The following is a 20606-nucleotide window of genomic DNA, read 5'->3' on the forward strand; positions in this document are numbered from 1 at the left end:
AAACATTACATTTCAAAGTCATTAATCATTAGTATGCAGCATTTGTCTTGTCATGGACACACATCAGCTGATTTTTAAAATTATCTAAGAATAAAATTGAAGGATATGAAATTACAGCTAAATTTGTTATAGTAATTTTTGATGATGTATAGAAAAATTTAATTAAGATTAATTTAATGTTGTGATTATGACACAAGAGATAAAGAAATATAAGAAGGTACCTAATTAATATCTTCAAAATATGTAATTATTTTTTAGAAATCATTTTCTGATAATTTAATCTAAGATGATTTTTTTAGTGAAGAATTTTTCTATGTAAACTAGTTGGAACTTATATTCCATAATTTAACTATGTATTCTGTGGCTGATAACGTTTATGACTATAGTGAGAAATGTAAAAATTATCAAATATTACAGATTTAGATTTGTGGAATTTTTTCAAGCAAGGATTCCAATCTATGAAATAATAGATTTAGGGAATCTGTACACAACAATGAGAAAAGTATTAAGCTTCTTACTGAAAGTAATAGAGAATTCAGATTCAATGCAGAGGTGGTTAAATTTATTTTAGTCAACAAAATTGAATTTATATGTTCCTCCATGGATGCTTTCAGATCTGCAAAAATTAGGTATTAAGAAGTAATTGTTAATACATGTTTCTAGATTTTAGAGGATATAAGCAGTGCTCAGTTAAAAGCACAAGATCTGGTCAATCATTTTCGCTAAGAAGCACTTCCGGTTCCTCAACTTTATTGCGTACAACATATGATGTATAAAATAATAGACAATTTATTACTGATATTAGATTTGGATATACTAGTATCCAGTTTATCACCTACCACACGGACAATACTATTTGTTATTTTTGTGCCCTATATTGTCAAAATTAATTCCTTTATTGTCTGAGAAGGCATTCAAAAAATCCTTTTGTTTCCTTGATAGTTGTGGAAGTTGAAACAAATTCCTTTGGACTGAATAGATTGTTGGTAGATTTGATCTTTATATTTTTCGCTAATCCCAAACATAAAACACTTATTATGTTATGGTTTTCCTCAGTCGGGAGTTCTTTTACAATAACATTCGTGTCAGAGAATTGTTCTTGATTTTTGTTTAATATTCTTCTTCATAATTCTGGTTCTTCCCCTTTTCTTATAATGCACTGTTGTAAAATCACTCAAATCCTGTACTTGTTGGGCATTAGGGAATTCTGTGTAAAAATAATAAGTCAAAATTGGTTAATTAGCAACAGGTTTATAAGGAAGTACCCAATAGCTGTAAATGATGAAAGGATTTAGGAAAAAAATAACACCAATTATCAGTAGCAGAAAATGTATATTTATTTGCAAGTAATATAATTGCCAAATTATATTATAAACAAAAAATAGTACAATTTTACAGACACAATTCATATTGCTTATTAAGTTCTTTCAAAGCTATTGTAAATCACAATAAAGTGGCAGATATGTATTGCTATTATCCAAAATTACTATAAATTTTACAATAAAAAACCACAGGAATAGAATAGTTTTAATAAGTATCTGCATATCTTCTGAAATGTTTAGATTCAGATGATTTTCAACAGAAACTGTATTACATGATGTCAACAATTCATTCGGTTAGGTTAAGTGAAGAATAAGTGATTGGAATTTCCCATAAATACCAAGAAGTCAAAATAATAACAGTATACTACAAAAATTTTTAAACAGTTGGTAAATTCTTGCAAACGATGTTTTATTTTTGACTGTACAAGAAAATTTTTGATAGAATTCCAATTGCTACTAAAATTTATCAACCATGTATTAAAATGCTCCGTAAAAGTGTATCTAACATATCTTCGCAGATCTTAGGGGTCAATTAAAATAAATCAAGTGATAAAAGTTATAAATGACCAACTATTATGGTATACCCCAACAAATTAATCCAAATACATTCAGACAAAGTGGTAAATAAAGCAAATTATAGGAAGTAACTGAATTCTTCCCCACAAATACTTCAGAAGTAGAAAAACTTATAGGAAATAACTATTGGTTGGTAAAATTCCATTGTTATTTCAGTTTATGCTTATATTTCTCCAATGGGAATCACCAAATCTGTCGTCACATTTGAACTACTGCTTCTCTTTTATAAAAATATGTTTTTCTTCTACTTTTGATGAAAAGATATTACCCAATCCACACAAAAACTAGTAAATTCTTCGTTAACATTGTAATTGTAGCATCAAGTAACATCAATAATGGCCAATTTTCAGTGATGAGAAGATCAACTCTCAACTCAAACTAATAAGGCATACAACTAATGGATCTTCAATTCAGGCTTATATTTCATAACTGGGAACCACCAACTCTGTTGTTACATTTGAACTAAAAGCATATCTTTAAGAAAAATATAGGTAGTCGATATTTTTTCAAAAAAGCATGTTACTTATTGTTAAATAGTATCAAGTTTTTTGACGCGCCTACATATAGGTAACTGTAAACGATGTAAAATCAACAAAGTAGAGATTTCTTTAAAAGGACCTAAATTATGATACAGAAAGCATTTTAAAGCTCTAGTTGTTCCTAAAGTTGGCATGAAGACAGACAGACAAATGTAAATGCTCGATCATAGGTCAATAGTTCAAAAGTAAGTAAACATTTCTTTAAAAACGCCTAAATTCCATGAGCCCTATTTGTTGATGAAGTTCGTAAGAAGCTTCCCTGGAATGGATATAGATAGGCAACTCTAAATACTGGATAGATCAAGAAAACTCAAAGATAAATCAATATGTTTGACAACGTCAAATTTATCATACAGGGCTTTATTTGTTGATAATGCTGTTAAAACTTTTTTATTATTTAGTAGAAAATAGCTTCTGAACAATATTAAATTAATGTTAAAAAAAAAACGTTACAGCTAGGGCTGTATTTGTTGGTAACAAACTTCCATGGAACGCCTATAGATAGGCAATTATAAATACTTATAACAAAAGTCATAAAAATAAGTCAATATTTTTTTAAAAACGTCTATTCCATTCTTATGGTTTTATTTGTTTAAAAAGTTGGTAAGAATATTTCATGGAACGCCTACAGGTAGGCAACTGTAAATACTTAATCACAGATCAATACAAGTTAAAAGTAAGTAAAATTTCTTTAAAAAACGCCTAAATTATCATACATTAAGCACTTTAGAGGTCTACTTGTTGATAATATTGGCATAGTGATTCCATAGTATGCATGTAAATAGGTTTCTTTCAATACACAATGAAGATTTAATAAATGTTTGAAAAATACATTAATATATTTTTTAAATCCCTAAATTATTATTTAATAAGCGTTTTTAGGAATGTATTTGTTGGTACGATTGATATAAACATGTCCAACACCGTTAACAGTTCAAAATGTTGTTTTTTTACAGCACAAATTTTTAAAAATTATTACATCAATATACACGGATCATTATTACTTAAAAACACCAAAAAATTTGAAAAAATCAACTTATTTATTTAGATATTACACCAAAGTAGTTTGCAGTCACTATAAAGATACAGGAAGGCACTTTTGAGGATTTGCTTCTAGACATTTTTGAAATTTGTGCATTTGAACTACTGGTCTACGGTCACAGTTCAGCTAGTGGTGTGAAGAAGTCAATAAGCAATACGAAACGAGGAATCAAAACATTTTTAAATCTTCGAAAATGCAACTATACTAAAAATCAGACTAGAAGTTTTGTTTCAGCTACCCACCTACTTGTAGAAACTAATTCAACATCGTGTGTTCTTCAAATATTATTCACTTATTTCAAGTAAATACAGCTTAATCGTCGTCACGAATAAGTTTATAAGGAAAAATTGACCAACTATAAAATTTTTCAAATACCAATAGTTAACAATATATATCTCTCTCTTTTTGCTATCTGTGCTATGTTCAATCTGCTCTCAATTATTTCTGCTTAATGAACGTACAGGTTTCATCCCACGGCAATTACAAAGTCTCTCGAATAGACAGCGAAACACTCGGTTGAGTGACAGTAATATCCAGACAAATGAACTCTACGAACCCTTCAACGAGGTGGTAACATTCCTAAAAAATACAAAAGGTTAACGAATGTACTACACTAAACATTCATTGTAAATGCTAAAATTGATCTATAGTGAAAGAAAGCGATGGAAAAGGAAATATTTCTATAGAGGAAAGGAATTATTGGGACTGTTATGCAGCTGTGGATGGTGGATCAGTTGTCTTACAATGTGGGCTAGAAAAATGTTGTCTTTGTTTCCTTCATTCTCATTCCATTTTTAGTATTTGGTTTATTCATCTCCATCTTCACTAATTAACATATCTGTTTCATATCTCTTCGTTTTTCGAACTTCCAAATGTTTATAAAACTGTTTTTTATGTTTTAAAATGTAAATGCTCCATATAACAAACCTTCCTCCCCCTCTTTTTCACTTTATATCCACTTTTACTTTTACACTATTCTATTCCCTCATCAATCTTTCTCACTTTCATAATCATTATTTCATCTTGATCACTCCCTTTCCTTAAGTGTTTGTGGTCTAAAATGTCCATGATCCATGTAATAGAACCTTTTGTTTTCTTTTTCACTAAGCGTCTGCGCTTTTTCAGTCAATAAAAAATCTTACAATATTTGTAAAACGGTATAAAATTTTTATTAAAATTTTAACCTCAAATTTTACTTCATTGTAAGTTTTTTTTTTTCAATTTATATCGACACTCTCAACTTGTCTCACTCTGCTAATTTTTACTTTGTCTCTTTTTCTCTTCATATCCCATTCTCCTTAACTTTCTGTGTTCTAAAATTATATGATACATGTAACAGGCCTTCTTCTTTCTTCCGCTCTTAACATCTGTCCATTCATATTCCCCCCAATCTCTGTTTTTCCATCTATATGTACCCCTTGAACACTTCTAACTTTCATACATTCGTGAAATCCACATTCCCCCCTTATGCAGTTGTTTTCTCTTCTCTCCTTTTTATTTTTTATCCTCCCCTTATCCTGTCCCTCCCTCGTTCTCTCCACCTAAGCTACCTCCCTCCATCCTCATTTATATTCCTCCACCTTTACTTGCTGCACCCTTTCCTTCCCTCTACATCTTTAGTCTTCCTCTTTTCATCTTCATCTCTCCGTTTTCTCAACATTTTTTCGTATAAAATTTATATGATACATGTAATAGACATTCTTCTTTCTTTTTCTCTAGACATCTGGCCATTCATATTGTCCTCTATTATTTGCAGCGATTTTTCCTTCTCTTCTCCTTTTTTTTTCAGTTTATATACTCCCTATTTCTCTCTGTGTTTCTCTGTCATTCTCACCGTCTTGGGTATTTATCTCCATTCTTGCTATATTCATAAATCGTCTCTACAGCACACAATCTTCGCTGTCGATCCTTCCCCCTTTCGTTCTCCATCCACCTCATCTTCTCTCTCTCCCTCTTACTCTAGTCTGCTTCATTTAATCTTCATCCTTCAGTATCTTCCACTTTTTGTATTATAAAGTGTTTATGTTCCATCTAAAAGACCTTTTTTATTTCTTCTAGACATCTGTCCCATCATATCCTCCCTGTTTTTTGCACTGCTTTTGCGTGAGTTGTAAAATGTGGGCTTAACTTTTTATTAAACAAAATAATATGAAAAAAATTCGATATTTTTCCTATTTTTTTCATATACATCTAAAGAGCAATTTTGTATCAGACATAAACGTTTTGTAATTGAATTTTATATAAGATAATTCTAGCGTCAAACCTTAAAAATTATTATTATTGATAAAATACTAAAAAACAAACAAAAAAAAACAAAAGGTTTTTTTGCGAGTTTATTTCCCATACTAAAATCAAATTTAGCACCTTCATGTTCAGAGAAAGAAAACTTTTTTTTTTAATATGTTTAATCATCACAAAATTTCACTAACATTGATTCAATAGTTTTTGCAAAATTTGCAATCTACATAAAAAGAATAATAAATAATATTCAAAATTATACGGGTCAAAAACTAAAACTTAATACTTTAATTTGTTTTACATATAGAAGAGCATTCAAGCTTTTAAACCCATTTTGAAAAATTGTACAATCAATCACCTAGGAGAGCCTAGGGAATCTTTTAAAAAAAAATTTAAATTTTAGGCTTATAAACAATTTGAATAACTTCATGAATTGTTGATCGATTTTAATTTTCAAAATGGGTATTTAAAGTGCTTTGAAAGACGCTTCAAAAGAAAAAAAAATAACTTCCGGAGTTATGATCGGTCAAAGTTGACTGCGATTTACAGTAAAAGTGTATGGAGTTCTCAGGTCTGTTTTTTAAATAGAAACCTTAACTATACAAAGCACTAATTGGGTACAAATTGACATTACTTACAGATCACTAAAAGTTGATAAAAGTCGATAGTCAGGCATGAACAAATGATGGAAGTGCTGAAAAGGGCAGGGATTGACGGAAGAGACCTAAAAATGATAGCTAACCTGTATCGGAATCAATCAGCGGTGCTCCGAATAGATGGAGAATATACAGATCAGGTCAAAATCTTAAGGGGAGTGAGACAGGGATGCATAGTTTCACTACTGATATTCAATCTGCACTCGGAGCACATTTTTGAAGAGGCTCTAAAAGATATTGATGAAGGCATCTCAATAAATGGAGTCAAGCTCAATAACCTGCGGTATGCAGATGATACAATAGTGTCTTCCAATACCATAGAAGAGCTGCAAAATTTAATGAACAAAATAAGGGAAACAAGTAGAACATATATGTACTTAATATAAACACACAATCAAAACCAAGCTAATGATCATCAGCAAGGAAAACATAACTTCATTTGCATGGAGCAAATCTGTATGTGAACCAAATGAGATTTGAACGTGTCTCACAGTACAACTACATGGGAACTATAATCAACGAGTCATGGGACAATATCCAAGAGATTAATGTCGAATCGGAAAGGCTTAAAGTGCATTTTTGACTATGTGCTCTGTGTTCAAGAGCTATGAGCTCACCCTAGAAACAAAAATAAGGCTCCTTAAATGTTACGTGTACTCAGTGCTTCTGTACGGAGTAGAAACGTGGACATTGAATGCGGAAACTCTATCAAAACTTCAGGTTTTTGAGCTATGGTTATACAGAAAGATCCTGAAGATACCATGGACAGAAGTCACCAATGAAAAAGTACTACGGAGGATAAACACAACCGCGGATTTGGTCAACATCGTGAAGAGCCGTAAGCTGCAGGGCTTGGGACATATAATGAGAAATCAAGGCAGATATGAGGTACTCCAATGCATTTTGCAAGGTAAAATTGAAGGAAAAAGGGCCGAAGAAGAATATCCTGACTTGCTAACCTGAGAGCATGGTATATAAAGACCTCAACACAGCTATTCCATATAGCAATCAACAAAGCCATCATATCCAGAATGATCGCCAACGTTTGAACCCTAAGAAGAACAAAAAGATGATTGAAATGTCAATTAAAAGTAGTCCATCCGTCAAAAAGTTGACGGGATATAGTGGTGGGGTAAGTGAGAGAGCGGCTGAATCAAAATTGATTCTATGCGTTCAAAATCGCGTCGCGTCTAAATCGAAATTGATTTAACGCGTTCAAAATGGCGTCGCGCTTAAAAATTTCAATCATCTCTGCTTCTATTCAACCAATTTTGATGTTTTTTTTTTTTAATCGAGGTTTCGCAAGATAAAAAAATCAAATATCGCATTTGCATAATCGTATTAGTAAAATTTATAGGTCCTTTAGGTATAGCATTATCTTATGTAAAATTTAATTAAAATTTTTTTAGACTTTTAAGACCAATATCTTTTGAACTAAATATGCGAAAAACAGGAAAAATATCGAATTTTTTCAATTTCTTTCATATTTTGTTTAAGAAAAAATTAAGTTCACATTTTACAACTCGCGCATAGTTAAAAAACCATTTGTAGTGATCTTTTGGAACGATTTATGAAAAAAACTGCGTTTATATACCAAAAATGGTTATTTTAAACAGTTGAGTCCTGTTGAGTTTCTAGTTATTGTTACTTTGCATTTATTCTCTCCATCAATACCTCCTTTATTTGTTAATACTAATAATGACCATAACTTTTCGTATACCAATTATCGCTAATTATATGACTGAAAGAATAAGTGACAGAAAAAGAAGAACTTACCATTATTCGCAGTCGTCAGAAGTCGATACAACTGAGAATTCGGATTTTCCAATTCACTAGCCTCAATAAAACTCTCAGCCTCATTAATCGCCAAATGACAATACTGAGTCCCTTCCTCCAAGCTGTAATCCACCAACTCGCCGCTGATCATATTTTCTACAACTTTCTCGAACTCGGCTACGTCGTCATTACTGTCCTTTTTCTGTTCGACGCTATCGGCAACAACTGGGACTTCTTCCTCCTTACACTGCACTTCGTTACCCAACAGATCGCGGTGTTTCTTTCTCTGGTGCTGCAATAGTTTGGCCTTGCTAGCATATTGTTTGTGGCACCACATGCAGTTCTGCGGCCTGGTGGTGATGCTGCCCACGGTCTGGGAGAAAGTCGGGTTGGGAAGACCGGCCACTTCTTGAAGGGAAGCGCCTCGTTTTCTGTTGCTCATCGGCAAAGCGGCACCTGGGTGGTTCTTTAGGATGTGCGCCTTTCTTTTGGAGCTGCTCTTGTAGACCTTGTCGCAGTATTGGCAATAGTAATCCCGCGTGGTTTGTAAAATTGGTAGATTCAACTCTGGTACCGAATCGGGAGGAATGTCGGGGTGTTTTTTCGCTAAATGATTGACCAACATACCTAAAACATTGATACATTCACATACCATTCGTTTAAACAATTTGATTACTGCGATCGTAGTTGATAAATGTTTGCAAAATACAGAGTGCTCAGATGGTACGTGTAAAAGCTACCGGAGAAAATACTTGTTAATGACTACAGGATGAGGAAAATGCAGATTGTATCCGGCTTGAAGGACCAATGTACATATTTTCGGGGATCCCAGAATGTTTTAAAAGATAATTTGTTGACAAAAGTTTGTTTAAAGACGGAGATGACTGACACCAGTTCAGAACAGTGTCTTCTGTAGAAGACAATTCTTATAATAGTAGTCTGTTTATGTTAGTGACCGGGGCATATTTGAACATTTTTGGAAACGATAAACTTGCTTCAAAAATAATACAAATAAAAGAGATAATACAATTTGTTACGGACTTCAAAACTAAAACTAAATTCACAACACAAAAATGACCAATACAATAGCCTTAAAAACTAGTTTACTCACCTCTTCTCTTGAATCCCACCATGCAGCTGTGACATTTATATATAAACCTGTGAAAATCAGTGGGTTCGACCCTCGGCATAAACTTCTTGATCTTTTTAGCGTGCTTTATCATCGGAATCGTATTTTCTCTCTCCTCGGAATGGATCCTCTTGCAATGCTCCTGTAGCTTGTCCTTTCTTTTAAATTGTTTGCCACAATTGGCACAAAGAAACTCTTTGTGATCGGAATGTCTGAGTAAATGCACCTTCAACTTGTCCAAGGAGGGAAACCGCTTACCGCAATCGGGACAATCGTGCGTTATGTCGCAGTGGAAGGCTCTGATGTGCTTTCTGACGATGCTGTATTTTTTGAAGACCTTCTTGCAGTGTGGACAAGTGAACGTGTTGTTGTGGCAGTGGCTGGGCACGTGCAGTTTTAGTTTTAGTACGTGGTCAAAACGTTCTTTGCAGATCGGGCATTCGAATACTTTTTTGCCGACACTGTGCGTTTTAAGGTGGCACGATAGAGCCGAATTGTTCAGGAACCGTTTGCTGCAGATCTTGCATTGTAGTGGCTTGTTCTCGTCCGAGCCGTGGACTACCATATGTCTCTGGAAGCACAAATGGGAACGTTTTAGAAACAATATTCTTATGTTCAGAAACAATTTCTTCGTCCAATTTCAAGATAAGCTCGAAGTAAACCGATTCAGACACGTGATCCGTAGGTGTGTCGTATCATCGCAGCTTGTCATTGGTTACAGACTAACTACTAACCAATGACAAATTGCGCCACACGACATGACGTCATATGTTTTTCGGAGCACTGGCAAAGTAAAGAAAATTTAAACTTAATTAGCATCCCCGGCTTTTCATTAGCTAATTTCTTATGTAGGGTAAAAAAGAAACAAGGCGGAGTTGCAATTTATGTATAAGAAAATATTTTAACGGCAAAAAATTACTTTAGCAACTCACAATATGGATTCAGAAGTGCTCGTTCTACTATCGAACGCGGTATTTAATGTTGTGAGCGAGGTGATTGAGGGACTTGAACGCGGCAATCGCATAGCAATTATTAATTCTTCTCTGTTTTTTTTTGGTCTAATCTTTGTCCACCCTTTTGGGAGAAGAATTTCACAGCACATAGTCGACCATGCAATAATAACTGCAGTTGCTATTCAGAACCCAATGGCCACCTGAAGATAGAAACATGGAAGTATCTAGATTCAGCTACATCAGCAACTAACCACTGCATTGTGCAATCCTGTCCAGAAACTTGAAGACAACATCAGATGCCATAAGTATCATTTAAAAATCTTTGTATGTAAAGCTGTAGGCAAGATTTGCTCTGTTAACTTTAATTTAATATTAAAATTTCTTTTTTTTTATTTTTTATGTACAAGGTGGTCCAGAATTATGTACATTAATTTCTAGAGCTCATAGTACGTCCAAAAATAAGGGTACTTCTTTATGTACACTTTTTTATAAAACTGAATAATAAGGGAGATACAACCCTTTAAAGGGGTGAATTGAAATTCTTATTTTTTCAAATATCTTCCAAACGGTTTTGAATACGGAGTTCATATTTTGGGAGTGGTTATAAGACATTAGGATAATTAATTTCATGTCACCACCTACTACATCCTATATTAATACAGGGTAGTTTTGGAGGGTAAGTGGGGGTTATTGCATCACATGTTTTTTAATTTTTACATATTTTAAAAAAATATTTTAAAAATTGTTTCCTTAGACTTTTCTACGCAAAAAAGGTGCTCTTGTAATATTTCGATAGATATCACCGTTTTCGATTTATTTAAACACGAAGGTATACATGTATTTTATTGTAATCGTTACATTTCTTAATATTCATCAAGTATGCTTTGGAATGGACACTTGTGTTAGCAACAACACTTTAATCTCAACTAGTCTATGAATTGTCAGTGACGTTTAATAACAATTAAATTATTTTATCTACACTTTTATTGTACTCGACAGTGAAATTTGTTTAACACGTCTCTTTTGCTATATTTTTAAATTTGTTTGCCCGCAATATGGCACACTATTCAAATTCTGAGATGATAGACATACTTTTAGTATTAGGGGAATGTTCGGGAAATGCTGCTGCCGCTGTAAGACGCTACAGAGAAAAGTATCCGAACAGAAATATTCCCAATGCCAGGACTTTTGTAAGTACTGAACGACGACTGAGAGAAACCGGTTGTCTTCAAAGAAGGAATACAGATGCTGGTCGTCGTAGAGAAGCAAGAAATGTTCGCATTGAACAGCAAATATTGGATGCTGTAATAAATGACCCCACAATAAGTACACGCAGGTTAGGATTAAGAACGAATATTTCCCATCAAAGTGTTTTAAGAGTTCTGCATGAAGAGCAATAACATCCTTACCACTATCGACAAGTGCAGGAATTGTTACCTGACGATATGCCACTTAGAGTTGATTTTTGTGAAGTATTGCAAAATAAAGTTCAAACTGCACCAAATTTTTTAAGCAACATTCTGTTTACAGACGAGGCCACATTTACAAGACAAGGTATGTTCAATTCTAGAAATATGCACTTCTGGGCTGAAGAAAATCCAAGGGCTACAATGGAAACTCACTTCCAACACACGTTCAAGATAAACGTTTGGGTACCTACTTTAGGAAATAGTTTCATAGGATACCACATCTTTCCCGGAAATTTAAATGGTAACATGTATTACAATTTTCTAGACAATATTTTACATGATATTTTGGAAGATATTCCATTATAAATACAAAGAAACATGTTTTTCATGCATGATGGTGCTACACCACATTACACAAGAATTTGTAGAAGGTGGTTACATGAACATTTCCCTGATAGGTGGATAGGCTGGGGTGCGGATGCACCGATTCATTGGCCTGCTCGTAGTTGTGATCTTAATCCAATGGACTTTACAGTATGGAGTTATTTGAAATCAAAAGTGTATAACACTCCAATTAATACAGTAAATGAGTTAAGAGACAAAATTGAACAAGTATTTACCGATTTACAAAACGATCCAGTAACATTAAATGGATTAATGCGTTCGCTAAATAAAAGAATTAGATTATGTATTCAACAAAATGGAGGACATTTTGAACAGTTGTTGTGAAATATTATTTTCGCCATTAATTAAATATTAAGTATTAATTAAGTTTTCCATTAATTTGTAATATTATTGCTAACACAAGTGTCAATTCCAAAGCATACTTGATGAATATTAAGAAATGTAACGATTACAATAAAATACATGTATACCTTCGAGTTTAAATAAATCGAAAACGGTGATATCTATCGAAATATTACAAGAGCACCTTTTTTGCGTAGAAAAGTCTAAGGAAACAATTTTTAAAATATTTTTTTAAAATATGTAAAAATTAAAAAACATGTGACGCAATAACCCCCACTTACCCTCCAAAACTACCCTGTATTAATATAGGATGTGGTAGGTGGTGACATGAAATTAATTATCCTAATGTCTTATAATCATTCCCAAAATATGAGCTCCGTATTCAAAACCGTTTGGAAGATATTTGAAAAAATAAGAATTTCAATTCAACCCTTTAAAGGGTTGTATCTCCCTTATTATTCAGTTTTATAAAAAAGTGTACATAAAGAAGTACCCTTATTTTTGGACATACTATGAGCTCTAGAAATTAATGTACATAATTCTGGACCACCTTGTATAATAAATATGATTAGTTAATTCTTGGTTTATTTGTCCTAACCAAGCTCATTTATCACATTTACTGCTAAGATAATATGTGTACTGAGACACTGAGGTAGACGAGGCCTAACAATTGGCTCACAAAGAAAGTTGAGAGTTTTGTTCTACATTGGCTCCCAACTTTCGGAGATAGTTATATTGTTACCCATTGGCACTCACTGTTTCTGATGGGTCGTTCAATGGTTACAGAATATACTGGAGAGTGTGTGTGTAGAGACAAGGAAGATGGAGGTGTAGGGATATTCATTAAAGACTGTGTTAATTATTCTGAAGTCTATAGATAGATATAAAAATGTTCAATACTTTTCTTACAGATTGATAGGCATTTGATAGTGGGAGGAGTATGGTGAAACCATGAGGTCTGTATACAGATCATCACAATGATCTTTGCTGAGTAGTGGATATATCTTTAAACATGATTATGAACAAATCAATAGCAAGCTGGATATTTGGCAACTTTAATATAGACCTGATCCAAGAGAGTTAACCACAAAAATTAAGAAGTCAAACAATCTTCTTCTTCTTCTTCTTTTGGCATCATAACCCTGGATGGGTCTTTGCCTGTCTGGCTATGTCCTTCCATTCATATCTCTCTTGTGCCCTTCTTCTCCATTGTCTTATGTTCATTGTTTTCAGGTCGTCTTCCACGTCATCTAACCATCTCGTTCTGGGCCTTCCTTTTTTTCGCCTTCCTATGGGCTTCCATTGTAACATTTTCTTTGTTGTTTTTGCATCGTTTTGTCTCTGCACATGTCCCAGCCATGACAGTCTTTGACTTTTCACAAATCTTACAATGTCATAACCTTCATTTAACTCATTAACCTCGTCATTTCTCCTGATTCTCCATGTGCCATCTTCCTCTTGTAACGGGCCATATACTTTCCTCGGTATTTTTCTCTCGAATGTCCTGAGTTGGGCTTCATCTTTTTTCGTCATTACCCAAGTTTCACATCCATAGGTTACTACGGGTCTAATCAGTGTTCTGTAGATAGTCATTTTGGTTCTTTTGTCTAATAATTTCGATGTCATCAATCTTTTATTAGCATAGTATGTACGATTCCCGCTGGAAATACGTGCATTAATTTCGCTACTTACGGAGTTATTCTGATTGATTTCTGTGCCGAGATATGTAAAGGCATCCACTCGTTCGATAGTATAGTTGTCTATTGTGCCAAAGACAAACAATCACTTCCAATATAATAATAATTATAATATTGAATAAAACTGTTCCTACGAGAGCTACGTGCCACATTACTTGTATTGATTATATAGTGACCAACACCTTAAATTCTGATGCTAAGCTTTATATAGTGGATGGGGGTTTAAGTGATCACCAAACCCAGTTATTATAATTGAAAAACTCATCACGTAAGTCCGCTGAGAAATATTATAAACACAGAGCAGTTTAGAAGTCAAATAAACCTTCTGGAAAATCAAATATGGACCTTGTGTGACGAAATCATAAGAATTTATTTAAAAAACATTTATACAAAAACATTTAAAAAACCGTTTTCAAGAAACCAAATGAATAAAGAAAGATATACTCACCAGTAGACGATCCGGGTGCGAAAAAATCTTATAACAAATTGTACATTTGTTCTTCTTCGGTTGCGTGGCACTGACGACGGCGTGTTGCATCACGTGCAACACCAATTGACGTTGGGTAGGAAACTTCTTTTGACAGTCAGGACATACGTGGTTCATTTGTTCCTCCGAGGTGTCAGGATCGTGCTTAAAGCTGTGAATTTTTAACAAACTTTCCGACTTAAAGCTGGCGGTACATGTATTGCATTTGTAAATACTAAAAGGGAAAGAAGATTGATTAATGTTGTCTGTTAAAGAAGAGATGAGTACATACGTAATCGCAATGAAACATTCTTCGACGGTTCCTTTAGCCAGCTGATGCTTATGGAGGATATGTTGTTTCAAAAAGTTGTGATTGCATTGGAAAAAGGTCTCGTAGCAGATTTGACATTCGACGGCTTCGTTATGAAACTTCTTGAAGAAAAACAGTTTCTTCTTTTTCGGTTTGACGTTTTCGTCTTTTTCCTTATCGTGCGTGTCGAGATGTTTCTGCAGCTCATTGGAGGAATTGAATATGAGGCTACATTCATAGCATGGCCAACAGAAGTCTTGTTTCGGTTGTAGCCTTGGTAGATCGTAGAATTCTGCATATACCTTGCTGTACCATACCTGAAAGATATACACATAATAAAAAATGGTTGAATATGGAACAACATTGGAAGACATTTAGAAAATTTTTACACCAATGGTACAAAAACAAAGAATTAATGGTATAAATATTACAAAAAGAACAATTATTAACAAGCAAACAACTAGCTTAGTAAGAATTTAATTTATTTTCGAAAATATTGACTGCAACAAGATAAAAACTTACCCTCAACTCTTGTTTTGGCATGATAACGGTTGTTGTGGTGAAATAAATACCGTTGTCTTCTTGTGTTATCACTAAATTTTGTTCTTCATACGTTGTTGCCTTTCTGACAAACATCATCCAATTTGAAGTGTCTACAAGAAGAAAAAAATTAGCCTAAGTAAGAAGTGCAAGAGTTTTGTTATTTTCCTTTTCAAGTTCCCAAGTTTTCACTAAATATATTTGAAAATATGCTTTTATCATATCCGAAGTAGCTCGATCTTCTTAAAATATACTGAAGATTCCATAATTAGTTACAAAACAGTGTCCTCGGAGACATTTTTTAAGTTTGATAATAGGAAATAGCCACGGGAGGTTAAATCTGGCGATTACGGTGGATGGTCGGTCGATTTGTATCTCAATTGTTGTAATTTTGCCAATACAATGGAAAGAAAGTGTTTGCGAGACAAACCAGGGAGTATTTTCCTCAAATCAGCATTGAAGTAGTCTAATAGAGCTGGATAGTATTCACTGGTTATTGCTGTATCCTTTTAGAAGTAAGCAATGTGAATTAATAAGACTTTTCGTACAGTTTTTTGTAAACAAACATTTTAGTGTAGTTTTGCATTTCCTTTTCAGCATTTTCCACTTTTCAACTTCTCATTTAACAAGATTGGTATCACTTTGTAGCAACATCTCTTTTAGATGACAGAAAATATGCTGAAATATTTTCTTTCACACAGAAATAAATTTTGGAATCTTCCAGAAACTGTTGAGAATTTAGTTTCCATTTTGTACGAAAGGTTTATAGATGTGTCGCTATAAGCTCATTTAATATTTTTGATATACTGAGCTGTGAAATAAATATTTTAATTACTTTTTCTATAAATCAATCGAATTTTTCATATGACAACCTATTCCTAATTTCTATAAATGTGGAACAGTTTTTGAATAATTCTTCTGGATTATTTAGGCAGTAAACCATGAAAGTTTAACAATAAAATTTTAGAAAACAAATGTAATCCTAATCAATACAAAACAAACTAAACTGTACATAGAAAATCTACTTACTCTCGTCTGCAGCATCAACCCTACAGAAGGTGTTATCTGTTTTCACAAGATACATCAAATTGTTTTCTTCCGAATTTTTTAAAAGCACAGCATCGTCACTTGTTACCGGAATAAGGACCCCTTCTAGCGGCCCGAATTGGGTTCTCTTTGGAATGGTCTTTTTCGCAAAAACTGCATCCTCTGAAATATTTGCACAAAAACAAGTAAGGATAAAAAACTCGAATTTTTATGTGGGGAAACCACAGGCCACAGGAATTCACATAACCTCAAACGATTTCGTCGTTTTAAGTTCTGTGAATATCAAAGACATGTAATATAAGAAAGTATTAAATAATAATTTTATTCTCGAGTGTACTTACCTTTATCAACTTTAGTTAGGGTCAAATACGATTCTGGAAGTGAAGCCCTAGCTCTCGTCAATACAGGCTTATCTGTAATACTGTACACACACGATACTACAACAAAAAAAGGAAAAAATAAACTTATAGTTCAATTTTTATTTAATATACGTTTATGTAATAAATTTGATATAGTTCTTTTCAGAGACTTTTTTGAAAAGAACCATAATATACATTAATGTAATATTTATTAAAACTAAGACCAAAATACTCACATAACTGCTCCTCCGGATCTAGATATTTCGATCTGGTCGTCATTTTGAATGAATTTATAGCATTAGTTTTGCCAAGTTCGGCTTCGGATAAATTATTGATGTAATTATTTACAGCTTCAGCATTTACAGTTGCCATTTCACTAGGGCACATATCTATGTCATCGTTTAGCTCTGACTTTAAAGTTCTGTCATCTAAAGTGAGAAGATCTGATTCCAGGATGGGATCCGGTGCAAGGGCTTCTAATAGTCTTTGGTCATCTTGAAGGCAGGGTTCTACTAGTAATTCTTGTGCGTCGACACTATATGAGATCCCTGTAAAAGCGAATTTAGAGATATGGTAAAAGAATTTTGTTGTGAGTGTATACCCGCCAAAGTTGAGGTTATGTCCAATTTATAACACTATCCATTGTGATTCTAATTACAATCAATTGTGGTTTAGTCCAATATAAACACAATATTTATCTTGTTGACTAATAATGTACAATCTACTTTAATATCTAAAGTCTAGTGTGATTTTAACAACATAGTTATGAAGATCCCTCATATCAGTTTATATGAAAATGAAATTTGAGGAAAAACACACTGATTTATTTTGTAAATGACATTCCCTTCTATCATAAAATAATATAATAAATATAAAATATAATACATACCTGTAGTCTCATCTGTTATCAAAAGCTCAACTTTTTGTTCCCGTTTTGGAACCAACATAGAATCAGCATTAGCAGTATTAACAATATCAGCATCGTCTTGATTGACCATATGTAAAAATTCACTATTAACTTCTCTAATATTATTATTGCAGAGCACAGTAGATATGGCGTCAAGAGAAGGGTTTATGCTACTGATATATTGCTCATTTTGTACAGTGCCATCTTGAGTAATCAGTTGGTGTATTACAACAGGGTTATAATCTGCTGAAGACTCGTTAAAAACAGAACTGTAATCTGCAACAGAGCTCATATTTGGGTCAAGGGGGCTAACATGAGAGTCAAAATCGGAAAATACTTCAGCTTGAGATGTAATGACTCCATTTGGATCATCTGCTTTGTAGTCCTTGACATATTCAACCTGTAATAAAGAATTTTGATATAATAATCAAGAGTAACTGCAAAATTCGATAGTTATCCCAAAAAAACATAATCATTCATAAGTTCACAAAATCCACCATAATCCATATATTGTAAATTATTAAATGTGACTCCATAGATGATGCATTCTTGCCTCACACCTTGTTCAATTGTTATGTTTTCTGATGTTATGTTGAATATTTTTATATGTGTTCTTTGGTTATAGCAGGCAATATCAAAAGATATATTTGAAAATATGATAATAACACTTTTGCCCTGATAAGCAACAATGAAAGGCAAATCCACAATTTCACTCCAAAGTCAAACCAGCATAATCATAATCATCAGAGACTGGACTCAGCATCAGATGAAAGCTGTCAAAAGTAATCAATCACATTAAGATCAGCCGTTCACCATTCTGGTCACTTAAATTCGACAGTTGCCTTGAAATTTCAGAAAATTATTCTAGTGTGAAGTTGTGTGAGATGGCAAAGAAGTTTAAAATATTAGACAATAGTACATACACCATTTTGAATGAATTTGTGTCTATAAGAAATATGTATTCAACATTTGTGCTATGTTTTCTCAATTAGATCAGAAACATAATCACTCTAAAAATTACAAATTTGGAGTGTGATATTCAACTGTATATGTGCAATCAGTACTCGATTTTATGTTGATACATAACAATGGATGAAACATGGATGCATAACTTCACTCCAAAGTCAAATGGGTAATCAGCTGGCTGGACAGACAGCAATAGATGAAAGACATTCAAAGTGATCACAGACACAAAATTAAGTTGACAAAATTTCGTTTTCAGTATTTTGGGATATGTGATATAGTTTTTATCAATGACTTTTAAAATGAAAGAAGCATTAGTAGCAAATTGTAGCATTATTGGAGCATTTAAATGACAACATTTTGAGAAAAAATGTGACAAACAACAAAAATATATTAATCAAACTTCAAATTGTTTTCACATTTACTGTGTTCCTGAGATTAAGAAATAATATTATGATAAAAGCAATTTGAAACAAATTAACTGGTTAGTGCATATTTTAGAGCCAAAACTGAACTTAGCTCACCATATTTTAATTCTTTTAGAAAAAAAATCCAACTTCAATGGTTCAAGGCACCAAAATGAGTGAGACAACTAATTTTAAACAAGTACTGTATAATTTTGACATTGATAAAACTCAAAATTTACAGTATCAATCACCGTCCTTCGTTTTGTCCCTTTTATTGTCTAATGTACTGTGTACAGTGGACAGATAAACCTTTTCATTTTATGATTTTAGATTTAATGAGTACAAAAGAGAAGTAATATAAAAATTACATGTGAATAATGGTATACATATGTAAAGAACAGATAGATGGACATTTTAAACATATAAGATAAATCCACATTTGGCTTAAACAAAATGAATATATTATAAATTACAAACACTTACCGCAATATACAGAAGAGTAGGATTAATAATTTGCTCAGACTGTGTACTCCAATCAGAGGCATCCACAATGCCAATGTCTTGAATTTGGGCCCTTTCATTTTGGGGCTCTTCTATTATTGTATCCATATTGGCCTAGTTTCTTATTAATAACAAAACATATCTAAAAACGATCATACTAAAGTAATAAGTTTATTTTTAGAAACACAGCAAACTGTTCGATCATTAAACAATGAAATAATGAAATTGGAAAAAGTGTATTTGGGGGAAATAATAACTTTTTCAACAACAGTTGCTAAACAAATAATATTTAATTTTTTAGATTGTTTTTTACTATCGTTAAATTTTTTTGCTATGCAAATACGTTTTAAAAATGACATACGTAAAAACAACAAATTTATTTACACCTTTCTTACCTATTAAATCGCCTCCATATTCAATCTCTTCGTTCTGTCAATATTGTCATTTGTCAGATGTGACTTTTATCCGTTAGTTCTACCACTTGCACATAGAGGTCAGTCAAAAATAACAATAATAGTTCAAGTTATAAAATACAAAAATTTTATAACAAAATTAACTGGACTTGTAGAAATATAACTCAATTATTGTTGATATTATATTAATTAATACTTTTATCTATTTTAAAAATAAAATTATACATTACAAATAACTATTAACATTGGTTATACATTTTTCGCACAATTTTTTTTAAACAATCCGGAATGGAAATCGAAACGTCGAACAATAGTTAAAAATGTAATATAAACGTATTATTTCATTTAAACATGCCACAAGAAAATAGTTTCCGGACCTTTTGAAACTATTAAAGATTTCAAGATGGTTACATCTAATAAAACCATCGAGTTAGAATCTATAACTCGATGAATAAAACCGTCTAGGTATGTAGTATTTTATAAATTAAAATAATCCATTTTTTAACCATTTATCGTTTAGCCTATGGGTTTAGCACAATCAGAGCAAAACAGGTCTTCTCTCGGAATGATTGTTAATAAGGTACCTATATCTACGTTGCTAAGTAACTT

General features: G+C 32.8%; 1 protein-coding gene across 2 annotated transcripts; it reads right to left on the minus strand.

Moving 5' to 3' along the window:
* Positions 1 to 705: 705 nt before the first annotated feature.
* LOC140434082 (PR domain zinc finger protein 10-like) lies at positions 706 to 20021 on the minus strand. Of its 2 annotated transcripts, XM_072522107.1 has the most exons (12): positions 19980 to 20021; positions 19567 to 19726; positions 17696 to 18113; positions 17043 to 17354; positions 16789 to 16884; positions 16430 to 16609; positions 15383 to 15513; positions 14843 to 15177; positions 14533 to 14785; positions 9261 to 9849; positions 8150 to 8776; positions 706 to 4058 (listed from the first exon to the last, which is right to left on the minus strand). In XM_072522107.1, exons 2-12 carry the CDS (start codon positions 19690 to 19692, stop codon positions 4039 to 4041), a joined length of 3087 nt encoding a protein of 1028 aa, XP_072378208.1. In that variant the 5' UTR covers positions 19693 to 19726; positions 19980 to 20021; the 3' UTR covers positions 706 to 4038. The 2 variants fall into 2 exon arrangements, with proteins under 2 accessions (XP_072378208.1, XP_072378209.1); XM_072522108.1 differs by lacking the exon at positions 19980 to 20021 and having other exon boundaries at positions 19567 to 19966.
* Positions 20022 to 20606: the final 585 nt, after the last annotated feature.

Source organism: Diabrotica undecimpunctata, chromosome 2 (assembly GCF_040954645.1).
Source record: "Diabrotica undecimpunctata isolate CICGRU chromosome 2, icDiaUnde3, whole genome shotgun sequence".
NCBI lineage: Eukaryota > Metazoa > Arthropoda > Insecta > Coleoptera > Chrysomelidae > Diabrotica > Diabrotica undecimpunctata.